Source organism: Chrysemys picta, chromosome 1, assembly GCF_011386835.1.
Source record: "Chrysemys picta bellii isolate R12L10 chromosome 1, ASM1138683v2, whole genome shotgun sequence".
In the NCBI taxonomy this organism is placed as follows: domain Eukaryota; kingdom Metazoa; phylum Chordata; order Testudines; family Emydidae; genus Chrysemys; species Chrysemys picta.
The window spans coordinates 148,232,883-148,253,886 of NC_088791.1; the positions used below are offsets into that span (position 1 = coordinate 148,232,883).

Below are 21,004 nucleotides of genomic sequence, written 5' to 3' on the forward strand. Positions count from 1 at the left end.
ACAAGAAGAATGTGGAAAAATTGGAAAGAGTCCAGCGGAGGGCAACAAAAATGATTAGGGGGCTGGAGCACATGACTTATGAGGAGAGACTGAGGGAACTGGGATTATTTAGTCTGCAGAAGAGAATAATGAGGGGGAACTTGATAGATGCTTTCAATTACCTGAAAGGGGGTTCCAAAGAGGATGGATCTAAACTGTTCTCAGTGGTAGCAGATGACAGACCAAAGAGTAATGGTCTGAAGTTGTAGTGGGGGAGGTTTAGGTTGGATATTAGGAAAAACTTTTTCACTAGGAGGGTGGTGACGCACTGGAATGGGTTACCGAGGGAGGTGGTGGAATCTCCTTCTTTAGAGGTTTTTAAGGTCAGGCTTGACAAAGCCCTGGCTGGGATGAGTTAGTTGGGGATTGGTCCTGCTTTGAGCAGGGGGCTGGACTAGATGACCTCCTGAGGTCTTTTCCAACCCTGATGGTTCTATGATCATATTTATCATATATTCTTTCTCCTAGCTGATTTGGCTCACAATTGTTTTCAGCTTTGGAAAATTGGCCCTATTAAAGCACCAAGTGTATATATTGCTGGCTAGACTTTACTCTGCTTGACATTATAAATGTGATCAAGTCATAATCACTTGTACCTAAGCTACCATTAACTTCTTTATCCGTTAAGATAAGGTCTAATACAGAATTCCCCCATTTAGGCTGCAGCACTTTTTGAGTTAGGAACTTGTCATCTATAATGTTTAGTAATTCCACGGATGTTTTAGTATTGCCAGCACGAGACCTCCAGTTTATGCCACTCAGATTGAAGTCTCCCATGATCACACAGTTTTTCCCCCTACACATTATAGATAGGTGTGTAAGGAGGTGCTTATCCTGTTCTCTAATGAGATTTGTTGGTCTGTAGCAAACACCTACTAGTACCCCATTTTGTGCTTTATCTGTTAGGACATTGATCCATAAGAATTCAAGATAATTTTCTTCCAAGTTATCAATGACTCAGAAACAGGTAATGCCATTTTTGATGAAAAAGTGCCACTCCCACTCCCCCTTTGCTCACTTGATCCTTTCTAAATAGGTTAGAACCATTGATTTTAACATTCTAATTGTGAGAACATCCCACCATGTTTCAATAAAATCAGCTAGATCAAGTGAGCAATTCCAATTCCTCGTTTGTTAGCCAGGCTCTTAGCATTATTGTATAGGCAATTAAAGAATTTCTTCTCATCATGTTCTTTGGTTCCTTGATTAATTTTGTTCTCAACATCTCAAATTTGGGCTAAATGCTCACATTTTCCCTCTTTTTACCTTCCCTTTTTGCTATTAGTTTAATCCGCTCCTGACTACTCTAGCCAGCCTGTCCCCAAGGAGATTCTTCCATTTAATATGTTAGTTTAACAAACTATGAAGTATATGACCATAATGGAGAGATTTCTGAACAGACATTTCTCTACAGAGAGGAACTAAACTTAGAAAAGTAATTGAAGACTGTTTCAGAGGCATTTGACCGATTACAGGCTGATGGCACTACTGTTACAGTCTCATTTGAAACCTGTCTTGCTCTAATTTACAACAAAGAATTGGAACCACACAAAGTCAAAAGTGAAAAATGATTCTGAGAAGCTATGGAACCTTGCTATTATTGAGCCAGTGTGACTGATCCCTAATATGTTGAGCGCAGAACAGATTGGAATCCCTAACAGGTGGAGCCCAAACATGCTGGAACGCATAGATGATTGGTGCCTCCCCATACTGGGGGGGCACAAGTTAAAGGGCAGGACACATGACTGCTTCATGTTTCTCCTCTGGCTGGTGACCTGCTCAGCCTGGGGCCTCAGCATTCTCTGCGCTCCACAGTACCTGCGGGAAGAGAGGGGATGTTTCCTTCTCTCCCTGTGCCTCCCCTCCAGCACATTTGGCCGCTCTCCCTGGCAGCTGAGCGGGGAGTGGACGGAGCCGCTTCTGCCTAGGAGAGCCTGTCTAGGAGTCAGCAGCGGCCCACCCCCTGCCCGGGCTCAGCTGCCGGGGACAGGAGCCAAGCATGCTGGGGGGGAAGAGGTACTCCAGCTTGCTCGGTCCCTGTCCCCGGCTGCAGGACCTGGGTGGGGGGCTGCCAGCTACCGCCCCATCTGCTGGGGACAGGGGCCGAGTGAGCTGGAGCCCCCTCTCCCCCCAGCATGTTTCCAGGACGTTGACAAAGACAACTGGATGTTGAAGAGACATTGGAAGTCTGGAAACAGAGTCTTGTTATTATTACAGCTACTTTTTTATGACAGTGATGACATTGCTCTCTCAAATAAGCAAAGACTCCACCAAGGCAGTTCTGGAAATGTTATTGTGTTCTAACAGCCTTCACAGGAACCTCACTATTCAATATTCTCATCACTTCTCTGATTTTTTCAAATACATAATTTTTTTCCATTCACATTTTGAAATAAGAGCCTAACGTTTCTAGTATCAAAAAATCTTTTCAAATATATATTACGTTCATGGAAATGCTTCATAGTGACAGAGAAGTTCAAACCATGGAAAACAACCAAACAAACAACAAAACACCTCAGAGTAAAGTCCTAGCCCCACTGAAGTTAATGGCAAAACTCTCTGACTTCTGTGGGGCCAGGATATCACCCTGGGTTGTTTTTTTGTTTTTTTCCTTTTTCCATTGCGTCTCCCACTGACATCAGTGAGAGTGAGCACCTTCTTAAAGTTCATCTGCTTTGTTGAATAAGGATGGACTGATGGGTGCCAAAGTGAATACAGCCACATATGTATAAAGAACATATCTTTTCTTATGCTAATTAGATGATGTTTCTATGTTCTAAAACATTACTTTCAGGAGCCCAAAAGACAGAGCTGTCAGTCACTGTTTATTTAAACTGATTTTGAAACAAAATGAGACATATTTAATAATATTTAAAGTAATTATGAATGCACTAAAATAAAAATAAACATTGATCTCTGCAATGTGGGGCTGGAAGGGGCTTGAGAGGTCGTCTAGTCCAGACCCCTGGGCTGAGACAGAATCAAGTATACCTAGACCATCCCTGAAAGGTGTTCATCTAACTTGTTTTTAAAAACCTCTGATAGAAATTCCACAACTTCCCTTGAAAGCCTATTCCAATGCTCAACTATCCTTATAAACAGAAAGTTTTTCCTAATATCTAATCTAAATCTTCCTTCCTACAGATTAAGCCCATACTTCTTGTCCTACCTTCCATGGTCATGGAGAACAATTGATCACCATCCTTTTGATAACAGTCCTTAACATATTTGAAGTCTGTTACCAGGTCCACCACCACTCTTCTTTTCTCAAGACTAAACACATTGAGCTTTTTTAACCTTTCCTCATAAATCAGGTTTTCTAAAACTTTTATTATTTTTGTTGCTTTCCTGTGGACTCTCTCCAATTAGTTCACATCTGTCCTAAAGTGTGGCACACAGAACTTCACACACTACTCCAGCTGAAGCTTCACCAGTGCAGAGTAGAGTGGGACTATTACTTCCTGGGTTTTATATATGGCACTCCTATTAATACACCCCATAATTATATTAGCTTTTTTTGCAACTACATCACATTGTTGGCTCATATTCAATTTGTGATCCACTATAATGTCCAGATCCTTCTCAGCTGTACTACCAGCTAGTCACTTTGTAGCTGTGCATTTGATTTTTCCTTCCCAAGTGTAGTACTTTGCACTTTTCTTGAATTTCATCTTGTTGATTTCTGACTAATTCTGCAATTTGTCCTTTTGAATTCTAATCCTGTCCTCCAAAGTGCTTGCAACCTCTCTCAGCTTGGTGTCATCCGAAGATTTTATAAGCCTACTTTCCACTCCATTATCCAAGTCATTAATGAAAATATTGAATAGTACCAAACACAGGACAGACCCCTGCAGGCCTCCACTAGATATGTCCTCCCAATTTGACAGCAAATCATCAATGACTACGCTTTGATTACGGTTTTTCAACCACTTGTACATCCAGCTAATACTAACTTCATCTAGACCACATTCCACTAGTTTGCTCCCCCGATATTAAGCCAGTAACTCCACGTCTATCTCATGTTATTACCTTTATGCTTTTTATTATTGTTTTATAAATACATAGTTTTCTTCTATAAATACATACAAGTTTTTCCTCAAAGGAAGATCGTAGCTCCATACCAGAAGAAGTGCACATACTGGTAGTTTTGGACATGACTCTTTTATGGAGATCACTTTGTCAACACAAAAGACAATACTTTCCTCTGTAAACTAAAGGCTGATGCATGCTGAGATGCTTGTTTGTTTTCAGTTCAAAATTTTGGACTTCTTTTTTTTTTTGCACTCTCATCAGTTTACAAGTCCAGATCTAATTTATAGGCCTCTCTCAACACAAAGTCTTCTTTGGCGTAATTGCTTATCAAGTGTCTTCCTAATCTTTATTTCAGATTATTTTCCCCTGATGTATTAAATTGTCTTTGTCTCATTTAATAATTTATATTAAATATTTCTATTTCTAACCATTTTAAACCCCTTTATATTATTTATCTCACTGCTGTTTGCCACAGATTCCAGTTTAGTATCATCTATGAATTATATTAACATATTGTTTATCCTCCTTTTCCAATTCATTAATAAGTTGTTAAATATGATTTATTTGAATGAGTAGAATGCATTTTGGAAGGGTAAGTCTTTAAATAAGTGCATTACTTTACCTAAGACATGGGATACTGTCCTTCATCGTTCCTTCACATGCCACAGTGTTGGTACTGCCTGAAAGGCTCTTTAAGGAAGGAAGTTGGGATGAGGCATCAGGAAACGGAGGAATTATTTCTGGTTCAGGAGTAATGATATCTTCTACGTCATACTGAAGTCGCACCTCTAATGACTGAAGTAAATAAAAATCTAAGTTACAATTTATTAAAATGAGCTACTTAGACTTCATTGCTTTTAAATAGATAACACTAATTCCGTTTCTAACAATAAAAGCACATTTATCATTGCTTTTTGCTATTAGAGATGGTTACTCATTAACATCTCAATACCAGCATCTGAAAACAATCCATCTGTCCCCAAGTTGGTAGGGAAATACCCAGCTGTATTCTTCCACCAATAACTGTGACTCGGGCCTTTTCTGGCTGGTGAAAGAGACTGAGGGCAACTGGGGCCCCTACAAATAGAGATTGCTAACACTTCCTATGAAGAGGGAAATCTAGCGCACAGCACAGAACTGACATGCTGATGGCATTGATGGGTGATCTTCCCTTGTCCACAGACAAGAGTCAGGCAATCACAATGAGATAACATAAGGTTCTTGCTCATTGGAAAACCACATCTCTGGCACGTGAGCTCAGAAGCTTCTAGCAATCATTGTCCAGTGGATTGCTCCATCCTTCCCCCTCACTCTAGGTTCCCAGGATGTGAAAGAGGATGTGGGCATAATCATCCTGCATTTCTTCTCCCTAATTCAGGAAACCTTAACCCAAGACTTCATGGGCAAGGGGAAGATTGGCAGGAAGTATGAATCAATATGGGCAACCATCGTGGAGAACCACAGTTACCAAGGGAAGTTATTGATTTTTCTCCTTTGTGAACTGTCCAAATGGATCCTTATTCTGGAGAGATTAAGAAGCAGCAATGACCATCCAGGAGGTGGTTCTGAGAAATACTAACTAAATAGTGACTGCAGGACTGCTCTGCTGAATTGGACATCAGATCTATGTGGAAGTGGAAGATCCAGAGGTCGCAGAATGGGGTATGTCTTGCCAATTTGTTTTTGGGTATCTTGCAAAGGCATCCCCTGCTGGGGGTTTACTGGAGATTCCCATCACCTCATTCAATGACCTTTCTCTGTATTTCCAAAGAAAGGCACGCTGTTCCCTGCAGATCTCCTCAAAAGGTTGGTCAAGGAGCCATACCAGGGAAGGACTGATGCTACTGGTAGAGTGGAAAATGTCACAAGCCCCTTTCCTCAGAAGCTTGCTGCGGAGCCACTTAGAAGTGATCTTGGATCCCATGTCAGCTGGACATCCTCTGTGTACCCATAAGGGGAGAGTCAGCATGATCAGGAAGGAATAGTTTCATGTGGCAAAATGGAAAAAAGAGCCTTATGATATGCCTATACCACCACCTGGAAACCTATTCTTTCTACAGAGAAACTACTGATCTGGAGTGAAGAGCTGTGTGTCTGAGCCAGAGGAAGGTACAACTGATGAAGGAAGGCAGAGGAGAGGCGTTGGTGGAGATGGCGGTGCCCAAAATTCAGCAGACCTGACTGGATGTGCCATCTGTATAAGAGACTATGGTGAAACAGCCCTTCACAAAAGAATTATTCATGTAAACAGTTCTAAATTGGAGACAAAATTTGAGATATGGAATATTGAATGTGCACAGATTATTACATTCAGCAAAATGTCATTCATTCCTTGTGACAATTTAGCTGAAAAACAGAAAGGTAGGGAAATAAAGTATGTAACAAGTGTGGCAGATATGGCGCTCCTACATAATCATCTAAGAATACTGAGATATAATAATGTTATGAATATTGTATGTGATGTGGTCAGTGAAGTAATTTTATTGTGTATTGAGTGGTATGACTTTCCTGCAAGAATGTATTGATCTAGCTTAATAGGGTGCTATGGGAAAATCAAACATGAAAGTGACACAATAACTAGAAATAAGCAAACCTCCCAAAAAACATGGGTAGGGGAGGGGGGCAGGTAATTACAGCACAATGGCACACTCCCAGGATCCAGACCAAATTGACACCGCAGTTTTGTCAGGATGGGAGCCTGGAGCTCCTGAACATTAAAAAACCCTCTCAGGGGAAGAAGGAGAATCAGTTGTTAGGAGCTGTCCAGTGGACAGGTTGAAACAGAGGGAGACTCTGGGGAAGGAGTCTGAAGAAGCTGGACCTTCCCCAGATCCAGGGAATGGTAAGCCTTAGGGAGGTGCAGGCATGCATAGAGGCTGGATTATTGTTTTAAGATTTGTTTTCTCTATAATGCTGTGGTTCTAACTAAATAATATGTTGGTTTAGGAAGGCTGTTTGGTCACTCTATTAACCACTGGTCATTGTTATCAGAGGGAACAGAACTCCAGGTGCTGAGACTAAGTTAGATCTGCTGAGATAATCATGGGTAGAATCTGGAGACTGCAGCCCAAAGACCAGTCTGAGAGTGGGAGAACTGAGGGCTTGGCTACACTTGCAAGTTAGAGCGCATTAAAGCAGCCCCAGGCGCCCTAACCTCTGACGCGTCCTCACTGCCAAGGTAGGTAGAGCGCCTGGACTCTGCAGCTGGAGCACTCCTGGTAATCCACCTCCACGAGAAGCATAAAGCTTGCTGCGCCCTGGCTGAAATGCCCGGGTGTCAGCGTGAATGAGGTGTTGCATTACTGTGCTGTGACTGGCCTCCGGAAACGTCCCATAATCGCCTGAAGTCAAGTGGCCACTCTTGTCATTGTTTTGAACTCAGCTGCAGGAATGTGGATATCCCCTTTCAAAGCTCCGTTTCTGATAGCCAGCATGCTTATCTGCTCCGGGACAAAGCAAACCATTGCTGTGGAATGCTGTGTGAGAGAGAGAGAGATGGGGGAGGGGAGTCTACTGCTGTCTGAACTTACAAGACAGCATGCTGACACACTCTCTGCACCCCAAAACACACTGTCTCTCCTCCCACATACACACAAGACACTCCCTGTCACACTCCACACACACCCCCCATTTGAAAAGCATGTTGCAGTCACTTGCACGCTGGGATAGCTACCACAATTCACTGCTCTTTGTGGCATTGCAAGAGCTGCTAATGTGGCCATACCAATGCGTTTCCAGCTGACACCCTAAAAACACGGCAGCATTTTCCCTGCTGCGGTCTCCGAAGGCTGGTTTAACTCCCAGATGGCTCTACATCTGCAAGTGTAGCCATGCCCTGAATGATTCACAGAGGTGAAAGCTTACGACCTGAAACCTGAGGGAGATGCACTCGAAGGGACCAGGAAGGGTCAGAGGGGCAGTTAGCCCAATATTCGTGACAATAATGTTGACCGTTTAGATATAAATCATCTGCCACTTCGTTGCAGAAACAAAGTCAGCATTAGTTGATTAAAATATATTAAACCAGAAAAAAAACAACACTTTTACTTTGTCAAAGACTGGAAAATATTAGGTTCTTTTGTATTACAAGCACTATGAAGATAAACTAAAATAAAGCCTTCAAACTCCTGAGTTAAAAGAGAGTGATATTATCATACAATGAAATAAATTAATGTTTAGTATCAAAGCAGCACAGATAACTTATCTTGTATATTAGTGTAAAATTATTTACTGAGAATATTTGGTCTGTTCTTGGGTGCCAAAATGTACCTTGGATGATAAAAACACATATGACACCGCACCAAGTATTTCTGGAGCAAGCAACTAAAACACAGACCCATCCTGATGGCTTGGAAACAGCCTAAGTCTTGACTTATTACTATATTTTATTCCTATTGCGAAAGGTTGGAATCCTGGCCTCACTAAAATCAATGTGAGTTTTGCAATTGGCATCAGTGGCCCTAAGATTTCACCCACAACGTTTAAACATGAATGCTCCTAAATTTATACTTAGAAAGCTTAATAGAAGTTTTATTTAGGTACATAACTATGGATTGAGCAGCCTCACACGAGGCACTCAAATTTGAAAACGATGGCTTATATTATTTACTCTTTTCAATCAACATCATATGTGAGCAAAATTCTTAATAACTTACCACTATTTCAGTATTCACTTCGTGTTTGCTGAATCTGTAAACAATAACATATGCAGAGACTCCCGCCACACAGAATATTCGGCTTTCAGGGCACCAGTACATCATCTGAATGGCAAAAGGATCTTCTTCTACAATCTCAGTTGTTGGTTTTCCTTCCCCTAGCTTCTGTTTTTCAAACACTTTTGAGGTTTTTAACTTGTACAACATCTGTAGAGTTACTGCAAAATATTACAACATATCTACAATTATTGTTTAACATTAAACAAACCTATACCTCACCTCTAGTTATAAGGTGTCTTAGCTGCTACTGTTTTTCAGTCATGACATAGTATAACATGATATGAAGGCTCAACTTAACAGAATAATAGAGAGTAATGTTAAGCTTTATGTTTCATATTTCCAGTAATGGATATTTGTATATGGGTCATTGTTAGCACTCACTTTTCTGGACCAGAAAGGCAAAAGTCATGAGTTTCAGACACACACCTAGACTTAGGCACTTACTCAATACTGATGTTGCAGTGCAATACTGGGGAGATGCTGCACTGCATGCTGCATTGTTGGTGCTATCTTCCCTATGAGATATTAAACTGGTGTCTCTTTTGCCTGTCTGTAATTGTTGTCTTGGTAGAAATTAGAGATCCCATGGCACTTTCAGGGGAAAAAATAGGAGATAATTCTGGTGACCTGGCCAGCTCCAAGGCTGTGTGATAACACAACGGTTGCTCTGTCTTCAGAATCATTGCTGTTTGATTCATTATGTTGTAAAATGCTTTGAATATCTTAGCTATGAAATAATAATTTAATATTTACAGCATTTTTATATGTTAGTGTTTTATATTTATAGCGTTATATAGATTGGTAATGTCCAGAAGCCCCAGTCAGGACTGTGCTGCTCATGGCCCCCGTCCCAAAAACATTACAATCTAAAAGGTATGAAATGTGCTACAACTAACCACGTTCTATTCTATTTGCAAAATCTTTTACATCAGTGTGGATTATGGAGAAAAAACATAGCAACCATATTTTCCTGAAATGTTTCCACTGTCAGGCTCAGATTTGGAGTGAGGTGCAATTTTAGGGTCTCATTCTCTACCCATATTAGTTTTACACCAGTATAACTGCATTGTCTTCAATGGAGTTACTTTTGATTAACACTGGTGCAAGAAAAAGAGCATCAGGCCTGTTGATTCCTCAAGTATGAAGTGTATTTTATGCTTTGTGAAAAATTCTTTTAAGACACTGGTGCTTTTAATGCAGCATCCAAAAGTAAGACTGCAGCTTTAAGCCACTGTCTATATTGTAGGTTGGGGATGAGGAGGGCTCAATTTACCATTGTTCTGCACCCTGTGTAGACATTTACACCAGATTAAGTGGGTGTAAAACACTGCCATTCTGATATGGTATTGTTTTACACTTATTTTGCATTCACTTGGCCCTGGTGTTAATGACTACACAAGGTTCAGGACAAATGGCAAATCAGGCCACTGCCTCTGTGAATCCTAGGAAACTCAGACCTGTTACTCGTTTGCAGGTTATATCATCTGTTCCTCCAGTACCAGTATTGCTCTGCTGGCCTTTGATGCGGTGGAAAGAGGCCATGGAGCCCACCTCAGACTTCTGGGGAGTCCAGTGCTGTCCTTAGAGCTAGACTCTTATCGTCTGTGCATACCAGGGCTGCAAGAATCACAGTTGTACCTGGTCTCTGGTCAGGGGCACCACAGGAACAAGGAGAGACTCCCTGAGTCTTTCTTCCCCTTGTACACCTGTGCAGGACCAGATAACACCTATTTCTAAGCAAATGAGAAATAGTGAAATGGGTCATGAGCAAGGCTGAATTTTGAAAATTGCTTCAGTGGCTTAGCAATTCTGCACTCTCAACACACTGTGGTTTGAGATGAAAATACAGGATAACTAACCAGTGCCTAAAGGCAGAGTACTTTGTATCTTTGAAGATCCTCGGGCTCACATAAATGTTTGTGATGAATCATCAAACAAAACCTTAAACTGTATTAAGATCATTTTTACTAAAACTTCGTAACCAGAAAACCTTAAACACAGGCACAGCAAGCAAAGCATGTATTTAAGAAGCAGGACTAAGAAGTGTTGTGGAAATAACACATTTTTCAATTTGGTGTCCAAACCAAAAAATTGAACAAAAATTGTTTTGAGTTGAATGAAATGTCTGGTTTGATCCTAAACAAAATGTTTGTTTCATTTTCAAGTTCTGTTTTTTTTAAATCTTTTTTAAAATAAAATTGAAGCAAAATTCAAAACAAAGAGCCATTTCAAATTGAAAAATCAAAACATTTTGTTTTGAAAATGTCAAAACAAAACATTTAGACTTTTCTGGAATTCCCCTTCCTCCCCCCCCTTTTTTTTGACCAAAAGAATTCAGTAAATTATACACAAATTTGCGAAATGTTTTGGTCAATCTGAATATGCATTTTTTGGCCAAAAAAAAATTATAATAATAATCTGAAAAATTTTGCCCAGTTCTAGGATTAAGAGCCAGACCCCAGCTGACCACTGGCATATTCCATTGGCTTTAGTGGAAGCTTGGGTGTTGAGGAGCGCCCAGGCCCAGGCCCAAAGCCTTTCACTTCTAAGACACAGCTTCAACTTATATTGCCATAGTAACTACAAGAAATAGCTTCTAGTCACTTAAGCTTATTCCCTGCTAAAAGGATAACAACCCTCAACCCCAACATATAAACATATATGTTCCTGAAAAGAACACAAACCCTTCCCCCAGTTACTGAAAGTGGTATCAGGTCCACCAATGGAAACAAAAGGGCTACTGTGTTTCTACATAAATCCCCTAAAAGAGGCTGCATTACAGCACCGGTAGATTGGTTCACAAGTACAGTATATGTTAAGTATTTTGGGATCCCACAAGGCTAAATTGCATGGTTTTACACCAGCAATTATACCATACTTGCACAGAGAATGTACACACTTTGTGCTTAAGAAACAGTGAACAGGCATAGCCATCAAACCTTACTCTTACCCCTTTTGACCCACACAATTTGCCAAATTTGGGGTGTTGTCAGTCGTTCAAGTTAAAAGGAGAAATTGATTATGTAGTCAGCTATTTTCTTTTATGAAATCTTGTTTATTTACAAGGAATGAACAAAATCCTGTTTTTCTGAATGCAGGAGGAACCAAACAAAAGGAGATAGTTTATTTTGCTTATCGCCCCAAACCTCTTCAGCCAGCACCAGACCCAAAAGCCTTCCCACTAGGCTTCTCTTATGGTCACACACTGTGCTTGTTCAGGATGTCTCTCTCTCTCTGTGTGTCAGACAATACCCAGTGAACCCCTCTGCCCAGTTCATTCAAAATTTTGGGCAGCCATGTATTAATCTTTGTTTTGGGCAGATACATGTACCTGTGTTTTTTGTTTGGAGACTGCTCTTATTTCAGCCACATCTGTCATATTATTTTTATATATGAGAGGCTGTAGGACTGCTCCTCACAAGTCAGGCTTCTGCATCAGATATAAACTGACTACATAGCTTACTTCTCAGAGAGATACATACCAGATGTATTCACCGTATGATCCTTTATTGCCAGGTATGGCAAAGGTTAGCTTTAAATAAGATATTTTACACACAGTGCCACCTAGTATAGTACAGTTTAGCATTCCATTACATCTCCCCCTTTAAGTTCTACATTCCTATCATTTACAAAATATACACCATCACACTACCTTTGAAGTTAAGTACATGTCAGTCTGTTAAGTGTCTCTGAATCATACTGGTTTTCTACTTGAACATGTAACAACTTGGTCATCTGGCATTCCATAGGTTGCAATGACTGGCTGTGGTTGGTTTGGAATCTCTGAGTCTTCTTCTTGTTCTGCATCCACCATCTGAAGAGTTTGTTCTGTTAATTGTCCTTTCAGATGAACAAACTGTATATGTTGATTGTTTTTTGTTGAACTCTCCACTATCAGTCTCATTCACATATGATTTGAGTGCTCAATGTCCATCCTTTGTCTTCGTCCAATTAGACACGAACATGGTAACCAAGTTCTAGATCCGGCAGTTCTTTTATTCTTTTTATCGGATTTGGCTATTTTTAACATGTCTGGCCACTTAGGAGATAGATTCCTTTTCAAAGTCGGAACAGTAGTTCTGAGTTGTCTTCCCATCAGAGTAGTGTTGGACTATATCTAGTAGCTGCAGTTGGTGTTGATCAGTAACTCAGAACAGCAAGGAATGGATCCTCCTTCTGTAGGATTTTCTTGGCTGTCTGCACAGCTCTCTCAGCTTCTCCATTTGCTTCTGGGTCATGTGGGCTGCTAGTAATATGATCAAAATCATATTTAATTCAGAACTTACATTTTGCTGTAGTGAATTGTAGTCTGTTGTCTATCACTAGTTGTTCTGGAATATTGAAATGAGCCAAAGTGCACTTCAGTTTCTTGATATCACTGCGGCACGTTATGTCTTTCAAGTTCATTATTTCTATATACCTGGAAAAAGAGTCCACCTGACCAGATAATGATGTCCTCTGAATTCACATAAATCTGCAGCTAATCTCTTTCGAGGTTTCTCTGGTAGGGGAGTTTGTACACTGTATGGCTCAGCTTTTTCTCTTAAGTTGTTTTGTACTGGATCGCCTTTCAAAAGTCCAGTAGCACCAAATCCTTTATTGAGTTCTTCCCCCTTTATCAATTAGGGCCATCATAGCTGCTACATTGTGATTCCATGCACAGTGAATGCATAGCTTTTGTCTTAGTAAGTTGTTTCTATGATGAACTGGCCCATGCTAGGGTGACCAGACGTCCCGATTTTATCGGGACTGTCCCGATATTTCCTTGTTTGTCCTGCGTCCCGACCGACGTGCGGTCGGGACACTGGACAAACAAGGAAATGCTCCAGAGCCTGGAGCCCGGAAGTGCTCGCGCCCCCCCCGCCCCCCGCCCCGCCCCCGCCCCCTCCTCCCCCGATTGGCTCCCTCCCCGAATCCCCGCCTCTTCCCCGGGCTCACCATTCCTCCCCACTCCGCAAGCGCTGGAAGGAGGCCCGGGAGACGCAGGGGAAGCGAGACTCAGAGGGAGCGCGGGGCCGGGGTGAGTAAGAGTCCGGCCTGGTCCCCAGCAGGCAGGACTCAGTCGGGCGGTAGGGAGAGGAGGGGGGCGGCCCGCGGCTGTTCTCCCCCCCGGGCAGCGGGACTCGGGAGCAGCCGCTGCTGCAGCTCCCACTGCCGCGGGGGGAGGAAGCGGCCATGGCGCTCGGCGGCTGCGGCTCTGGCGCCCCCGAACCCCCCGGGCCTGCTGCAGGGACCCAGCAGCGCGTACGCTGCGCCCAGCCCCTGGCCAGCGTCTGGGCTGCTGCCCAGCTGATGCTATCGTGCGGCAGCCCCGGGGTGGAGGCATCGGCAGCCCAGCCCCGTTCGTTCCCCTGCGGGACGGGGGGGCTGGGGCCTGCTGCCCCCACTCTGGGGCCGCCGCGCGATAGCACCAGCTGGGCAGCAGCCCAGACGCGACTGGCCAGGAGCTGGGCTGGGCTGGGCGCAGCGTGCGCGCTACTGGGTCCCCGCAGCAGGCCCCGGCTCGGGGGGTTCGGGGGCGCCAGAGCCGCAGCTGCCAAGCGCCATGGCCGCTTCCTCCCCCCGCGGCAGTGGGAGCTGCAGCAGCGGCTGCTCCCGAGTCGCGCTGCCTGGGGGTGAGAACAGCCCCACCGCCTGGCCCCGCGGGCTGCCCCCCTCCTCTCCCTACCACCCAACTGAGTCCTGCCTGCTCGGAACCAGGCCGGACTCTTACTCACCCCGGCCCCGCGCTTCCCCTGAGTCTCGCTTCCCCTGAGTCTCCCGGGCCTCCCTCCAGCGCTTGTGGAGGAAGGTGTGTGGGGTTTTTTTTGGCCACGCCCCCCCCCCCCCCCGCGTCACACCCCCCCCCCCCCCGCCACGTCCCGATATTTGACTTGGGTGATCTGGTCACCCTAGCCCATGCAGTTCAGAATACTGTCAGAACTGTGTCAGGCAATGTCATCTCTGGGAAGGGTTTAAGGTGACTGTAAGTCCCTTCTGAGATGACTGTGATGTCAGCTCCTGAAATAATTTTAAAGTCAAAAGTCTTGCCATGAATATTTAGTTTCACTCTCCAAGCAGGTTCAGTATTGTCACTAGTGATGGATCCCAGAAACAATGGCTCTTGATTGTCTTAATATGTGTCAACTCCCTGACTGCTTTGGTGTGGCAAACAGCCGCAAAGTACATTATACCTTGCACCTCTGGCTGAACATGCGCCTTCTCTTGGGATATAACTTTTCCATACATTGTGCATGTACGCTGTCATTTGTCTGTCAGCCTAGGAGCTCTCTCCTTGCCTCAGGGGTTTTATGATAATGACTTTTAGCACTCAAGTGTCTGCTTACAACTTCTAAGTTAGTTTCAAGTTATTTAAGTTGCTCCCCTGCCTTTCATTCCGCTGTTTGACTAGTTCAGTCTACTTTGCTATCTATATAGCTATGGCTAGGGTTAAATCTGTCATCAGTTGCATCTGCTGTGAAAGATATTTATCTGTTAACAAAATAACCAGCCTGTTTCTGATATTTTATGTTCTGTAGTACCAAAATCACAGTTTCCAGCCAATGCATGAAGAGCTCTTATAAAACATTCAACTTTTCCCCTTGGTTCTTGAATTCTTTGGTGAAAACCTGTTCTTCATAAACCACATTACTGTGAGGCAGTGGTTCTCAACCCATGGGCCGCGGACCACACGTGGTCCAATTGCACACAGCTGCGGCCCAGATGTGTGCTAAAGGGCGGCACAGTCCAGGGCCTGGGCTGCCACATGGCAGAGTCCAGGTCGGGCTGCCGCTCGGCCCCACACAACAAGGTCCAGGGTTGGGATTGCTGCCTGGCCCCGCACACCGGAGATCGGGGTCCCTGCCACCCAGCTCCGCCACCAGGGCTCTGCTCCTGGCCCCATTCTGTGGAGGGATCTCTGGGCTGGGGTTGCTGGGCATAGCAGTGTGTGTGGGGAGGGTTGGGGGGTGCTGTGGTTCTCAACCTGTGGCCCAGGTAACATACTATGGGCCACATATACGGCTCACAATTATTAATAGGTTGAGAACCACTGCTCTGAGGCATAAAGTCTTCATCAAACATAGCCAGAACCCTTTCATAGCCATGTTTGCAATTGTCTTCAGTAAAGTCAAAGGATTTAAAGATATGCTCTGCCTGTTTCACCATAGCATAAATTAAAGATACCTGAATATCTCCAGATTCCTGATGGAGCTTTGTAGCAATTCAAAATCTTGCAAAATATTGCTTCCAGTCTGGCCATTGTGAAGGTTTGTCAAAGCTAAAGTTCTCTGGGGCATTGAAGAATGCCTGTTGATGAAATCCTAAAATCTTTGTTGCTTTATTCCTTCTGTTTGCAACTTTTGTTGCTTTGTTTTTTCTGTTCATTCTCCTCTGGCACTAGTTTACTTCTGACACTATGTCATGTTGTTGTTGCTGGAGTCCCCATTGTAGTTGATGTATAAGAGTCAGTTTGCTTCAGTGACTTATTGTAAAAATGTAAATAGATGAGGGATTTGCAGATGTCCACAACTTTCTTTCTTCTCCCATGCTTCTCTTTGGCTTTTTCTGTTTTGTTATTCTCAGTGGCTTTAACTGCAGACCAATAGGTCAGCCACCATCCTGATCTATCGGCAGCAGCAGCTTCTTCTACATGGGAGGTTGCCGGGCTGCTATTAGCAGGTCAGGATTCTGTATGAGATATAGTCTTATTACAGATCTTACTTCTCAGAGATATACACACTAGATGTGTTCACTGTATGATCCTTTAGTGGTCTGCCAGGTCTGGCTAATGTTAGCTTAAGTAAGGTATGTTATACACAGCACCACCTAGTGGCTGAACAGTATAATACAGTTTAGCATTCTATTACAACTTTATATTCATCCTGGAATGCAAGGTGGTGATTATGCCCAAGCCATAACAAAGAGGTTTAGCCCAACCCACAATGATACAACATCCATCAAAGTTTATTTGCTAACATTGGGAAATTTTCGAAGCACAACGGGCTGTTATGGGTAACATTTTCAAAAGTGCCTAAGTGACTTGGGAGACTAAGTACCATTGACTTTCATTGAGGCATAAGCCCCTAAGTGCCAAAGTCACTTTTTAAAATGGAACTTGGGCTTCTAAATCACTCAGACACTTTTAAAATTTGTACCTTATGTGCCTTAGTACCATTGAAAACCAATGGGAATGGATGCCTAACTCCCATTTGTGCCTTTGAAAATCTCCTCCTTTATAATTAAGTTTACATATGTACAATAAAATACATACACACACACGGTGTTACATACGTCATATGGGGCAGACTGTGACCCAGCCTAACACGGCAATGCAGGGAGCTCTTTTCTATCTTACATGGCCATGTTAACATTCCCTGCAGTGTGGCCCAAGTGCAGAAGGGTGAGAAAAGGTTGTGCACATACTACTACTCTCTTCACTCTTGGCAGATGGGGTGGAGCACTTGGCTCTGCCCTCCTTCCAACGTCTGGTCAGCAGAGCAGCCACAAGGGAGCAAGTAAACTACACTTTTTTTTTTTTCCCCCCCAGAGAAAGAGTTGTGACTCTGAATCACAACTAATCACCAACTTTCTCCCTGGAGCAATGCAGCTATTCACTGCAGCATACTCAGGGCTGGGTCTAAAGCAGGGGCGGGCAAACTTTTTGGCCCGAGGGCCACATTAGTGTTGCAAAACTGTATGGAGGGCTGGGTAGGGAAGGCTGTGCCTCCCCAAACAGTCTGCCCACCGCCCCCTATCTGACCCCTCCCACTTCCCGCCCCCTGACTGCCCCCCTCAGAACTCCCGACCCATCCAACCCCCCTGGCTCCTTGTCCCCTAACTGCCCCCTCCCAGGACCCCCCTGCCCCTAATTGCCCTCCGGGACCCCACCCCCTATTCAACCTCCCTGCTCGCTGTCCCCTGACTGCCCCGGTCCCTATCCACACCCCCACCCCCGACAAGCATCCCGGGACTCCCATGCTTATTCAACCCCCTCCCCATTCCCCATCCCCTTACTGCCCCCCCCCCCAGAACCAGCGCCCCATCCAACCGCCTCGTGCTCCCCATCCCCCGGGACTCCCTGTCCCTTATCCAACCCCCAAGCCCCGGCCCCCTTACCATGCCGCTCAGAGCAGCATGTCTGGCCACTGCGCCGCCCGGTCGGAGCCAGACATGCTGCCGCACTGCCCCGCCGCCCAGAGCACTGCCCACGCGGCGGTGAAGCTGTGGGGGAGGGGGGACAGCAGGAGAGGGACTGGGGGCTAGCCTTCCCGGCCGGGAGCTCGAAGAGCCTGGCAAGACGGTCTGCAGGCTGGATGTGGCCCACGGGCCGTAGTTTGCCCACCTCTGGCCTAAAGGCTCATTTTATCACCACGTATGATATTTTACTGCACCCATTTTCACTGTATTACAACTTTCTGAACAATCCTCCTTTGGGGCTAAGTTCATATATGCTTAGCTTCTTTGCCAATTTTTGTGGAAAGCTTGAAGGAAACCCCTCAGCCATTTCTGAGTTAAAGGTAAGTAGAAAAAAATCTCTTTTCAAAACTCTTTTCTTAAAACTTCAGATTTTTTTTTTGCTCAACAATGGCTGAAGAAATATACTCCAAACTGGACATGTGCCTGGTCCTACATGAGAAAGAGTCTTTTTGATACATTTTGAAAAAATAAATGATATATTATTGAAAGATAATTTCTCAGCATGTTCGGTGGGCATCTGGTAAAATTCTAGAAATCTAACAAAGCCTCACCTCCCAGTATTGCATTACTAGTGCAAGGAGAATCTCCCCTTTCCTCCTGTCCAGCCTGTCACATGCAGAGGTTGCTGCTAGACAGGAGAAAGACTACTGCCTGAGAAAGACTTTAAGGTCTAGTTGATAACAACTTAGTAAAATCACCTCAAAACATTAATACCATGTATAGGAAAAAACAAACAAACCAAAAGACTGATTGAAAACTGAAATATTTTGATTCATAAAAGTGCTACAAGTACCTCATGAGAATTTTAGTTCAGGCACCTTATGCTGTCATTCTGGACAGACTACATCTCCCATGATGCACCATATCTAAAGACTATGATGCACCTCTCCCTTCAGCAAGAAGAAAGAAACTGATGCATCATGGGAAATGTAAGCCAGAAAGCTCAGGTCATAAAGGAGAATGGAAGCATAAGATATCCAAACTACAACTCCCATGAGGCACTATGGCAACATTTTGAACTAAAATATTTCAGTATTAGGCCAAAATATTTAGGTTTTCAGCAACAATTTTTTGTCAAAAAGTCAAAATTTTCTGTGAAACAAGCTCTTTATTTTCTGACCCACTCTATGCACAACATGGGACTCTTCTATTTTCTGAGGCTTTTTCCTGAAAGGGTGTGTGTTGATAGTGCAGTGGAAGAACTTTCCATAAAGCTCAGAGAGAAGACTGGTAGAGTATGTCTATGCAGTGGGAATGGGAGTGAGCCTCCTACCCCAGGTCAACATATAGGTGTGTAGAAAATGCTTTGAAGTTTTGGCTCAGGCTCTGAGGGTGGGCTTCAGAGGCCAAGCTCCAGCCTGAGCCACAACTTCAAAGTGCTGTCTACACATTATGAGCCCCGCTAACCCAAGTCTGTCGACCTGGGCTTGGAGGCTCACTCCTGCTCACTGCACAATGCTGTGCAAACATACCTGTGCAGATTTGGTTCTTATCTTGCCAAAAGCAGTCCACCTACTCATAAAAATTATTCACTGTACATTCACTTTAACACTAAATAGATTATATAGAGCCTGATATCAGATGTCAAGAATCTTGAATTATATGAGCAATAGGATGAACTATTACAGGTTTAGCTTTAAAAAAAAATCCAGTTACAAGTAGGAATATATACTGTACTCACAGAAAGATAGAAATTAGAGTTGAAATAGACCCATTAGATCCAGCCTAGTCCTAACTCCCCGATCCACTGCAGAATTATCTCCTACCGCATATTTTAGAGTGCTTTGTCCACTTTAGTATTCAATGTCCAAATTCTGACCTTTCCACCACTCCCTCTGGGAGACTATTCTACAGTCTAATATCTTACTGCCACAATTTTTTCTTACTGATATTCAGCCTAATGATTATTTTCTTAATTTCATCCCATTATTCTTACTTGCCTACGGATACTATCTTAAATAACAACCCCTCTCCCAATATCGTTATACTATAATTTGTTAATACTATGAGAAAGGGAAGTTTAAAAACTTACTGGCAGAGGCATCCCAAAACTTTATCGATCCGTCTGCATGACTTAAAAAAAATTAAACGTTGGTTAAAACAAGATATAGCTATATATAATTTCACTTCTCAGTTATTGAAAATACAAACAGCACAACTGAGTCACTGTATTTATTATATAATACAGTACTCAGGTGACCTTTCCATCATTCTTACAGTGTAGTCTAACCTTGAAGTTAACTATTCAATTGCAATGATGCAATTTATATCTATATTAGAAGGGCAATTAATCAAATGTAAATAGAATAAATCAGTTTAATTGATTTGTAGTGTACACACATATCAAAGGAAGTACACATTGACCGTATGTTATTACAGTTATTGTTACCAAACAAGTGACTGTTGTCTAGGATTTTGCATAATAATACTTTTAATCTTTTATAGGAGAGAGCTCTCACACACACTTTAACAATAGTCCTTTTTAAATAGAAAAGATCACATGGATAAAAGACTTTTTAAAAAGCATTGTTAAGAGAAATTTCCAGACTTTTAATACATGACACATATATCACAGAATAGACTCTTTGAAGTGGCCCGTAAATTAGTTTTTATTTAAAACTGTGCCTTCTTTTTGGAAATCACTGTTTATTTTGAGATCTATTTTATATAACCCCCGTTAGGGTCAGATTCTGCCGCACTAGATCACAGTAAAACATTTGATATGGTACCACATGAGAAAATATTAGTTAAATGAAAGTGGGGAGTTGCACAAGAATTGTAAGGTGGATAAGAAACTGGCTAAATGGGAGAAGGCAACAAGTTGTGCTAAAAGATGAACTATCAGACTGGAGGGAGGTTACTAATGGAGCTTCTCAAGGATCAATCCTGGGACCAATTTTATTCAATATTTTCATTAATCACCTTGGCATAAAAGGTAGGCGTGGGCTAATGAAATATGCTGACGATACAAAGTTTGGAGGCATTGTCAGTACAGAGGAGGATTGGAACATTATACAGGAAGACCTGGATCACTTTGAAGA

General features: G+C 43.1%; 1 protein-coding gene across 12 annotated transcripts in view; it reads right to left on the reverse strand.

Annotated features, from left to right (window-relative positions):
- The window catches only part of STXBP5L (syntaxin binding protein 5L), a 398,900-nt gene that overhangs the window by 97,675 nt on the left and 280,221 nt on the right, over positions 1-21,004 (reverse strand). For all 12 annotated transcript variants that reach the window (XM_065586857.1, XM_005292701.5, XM_065586846.1 and 9 more), the window contains exons 14-16: positions 19,996-20,036; positions 8,727-8,944; positions 4,694-4,866 (exon numbers count right to left, since the gene is read on the reverse strand). In XM_065586857.1, the coding sequence (XP_065442929.1) occupies positions 4,694-4,866; positions 8,727-8,944; positions 19,996-20,036 (432 nt within the window). The remainder of the gene's footprint in view (positions 1-4,693; positions 4,867-8,726; positions 8,945-19,995; positions 20,037-21,004) is intronic.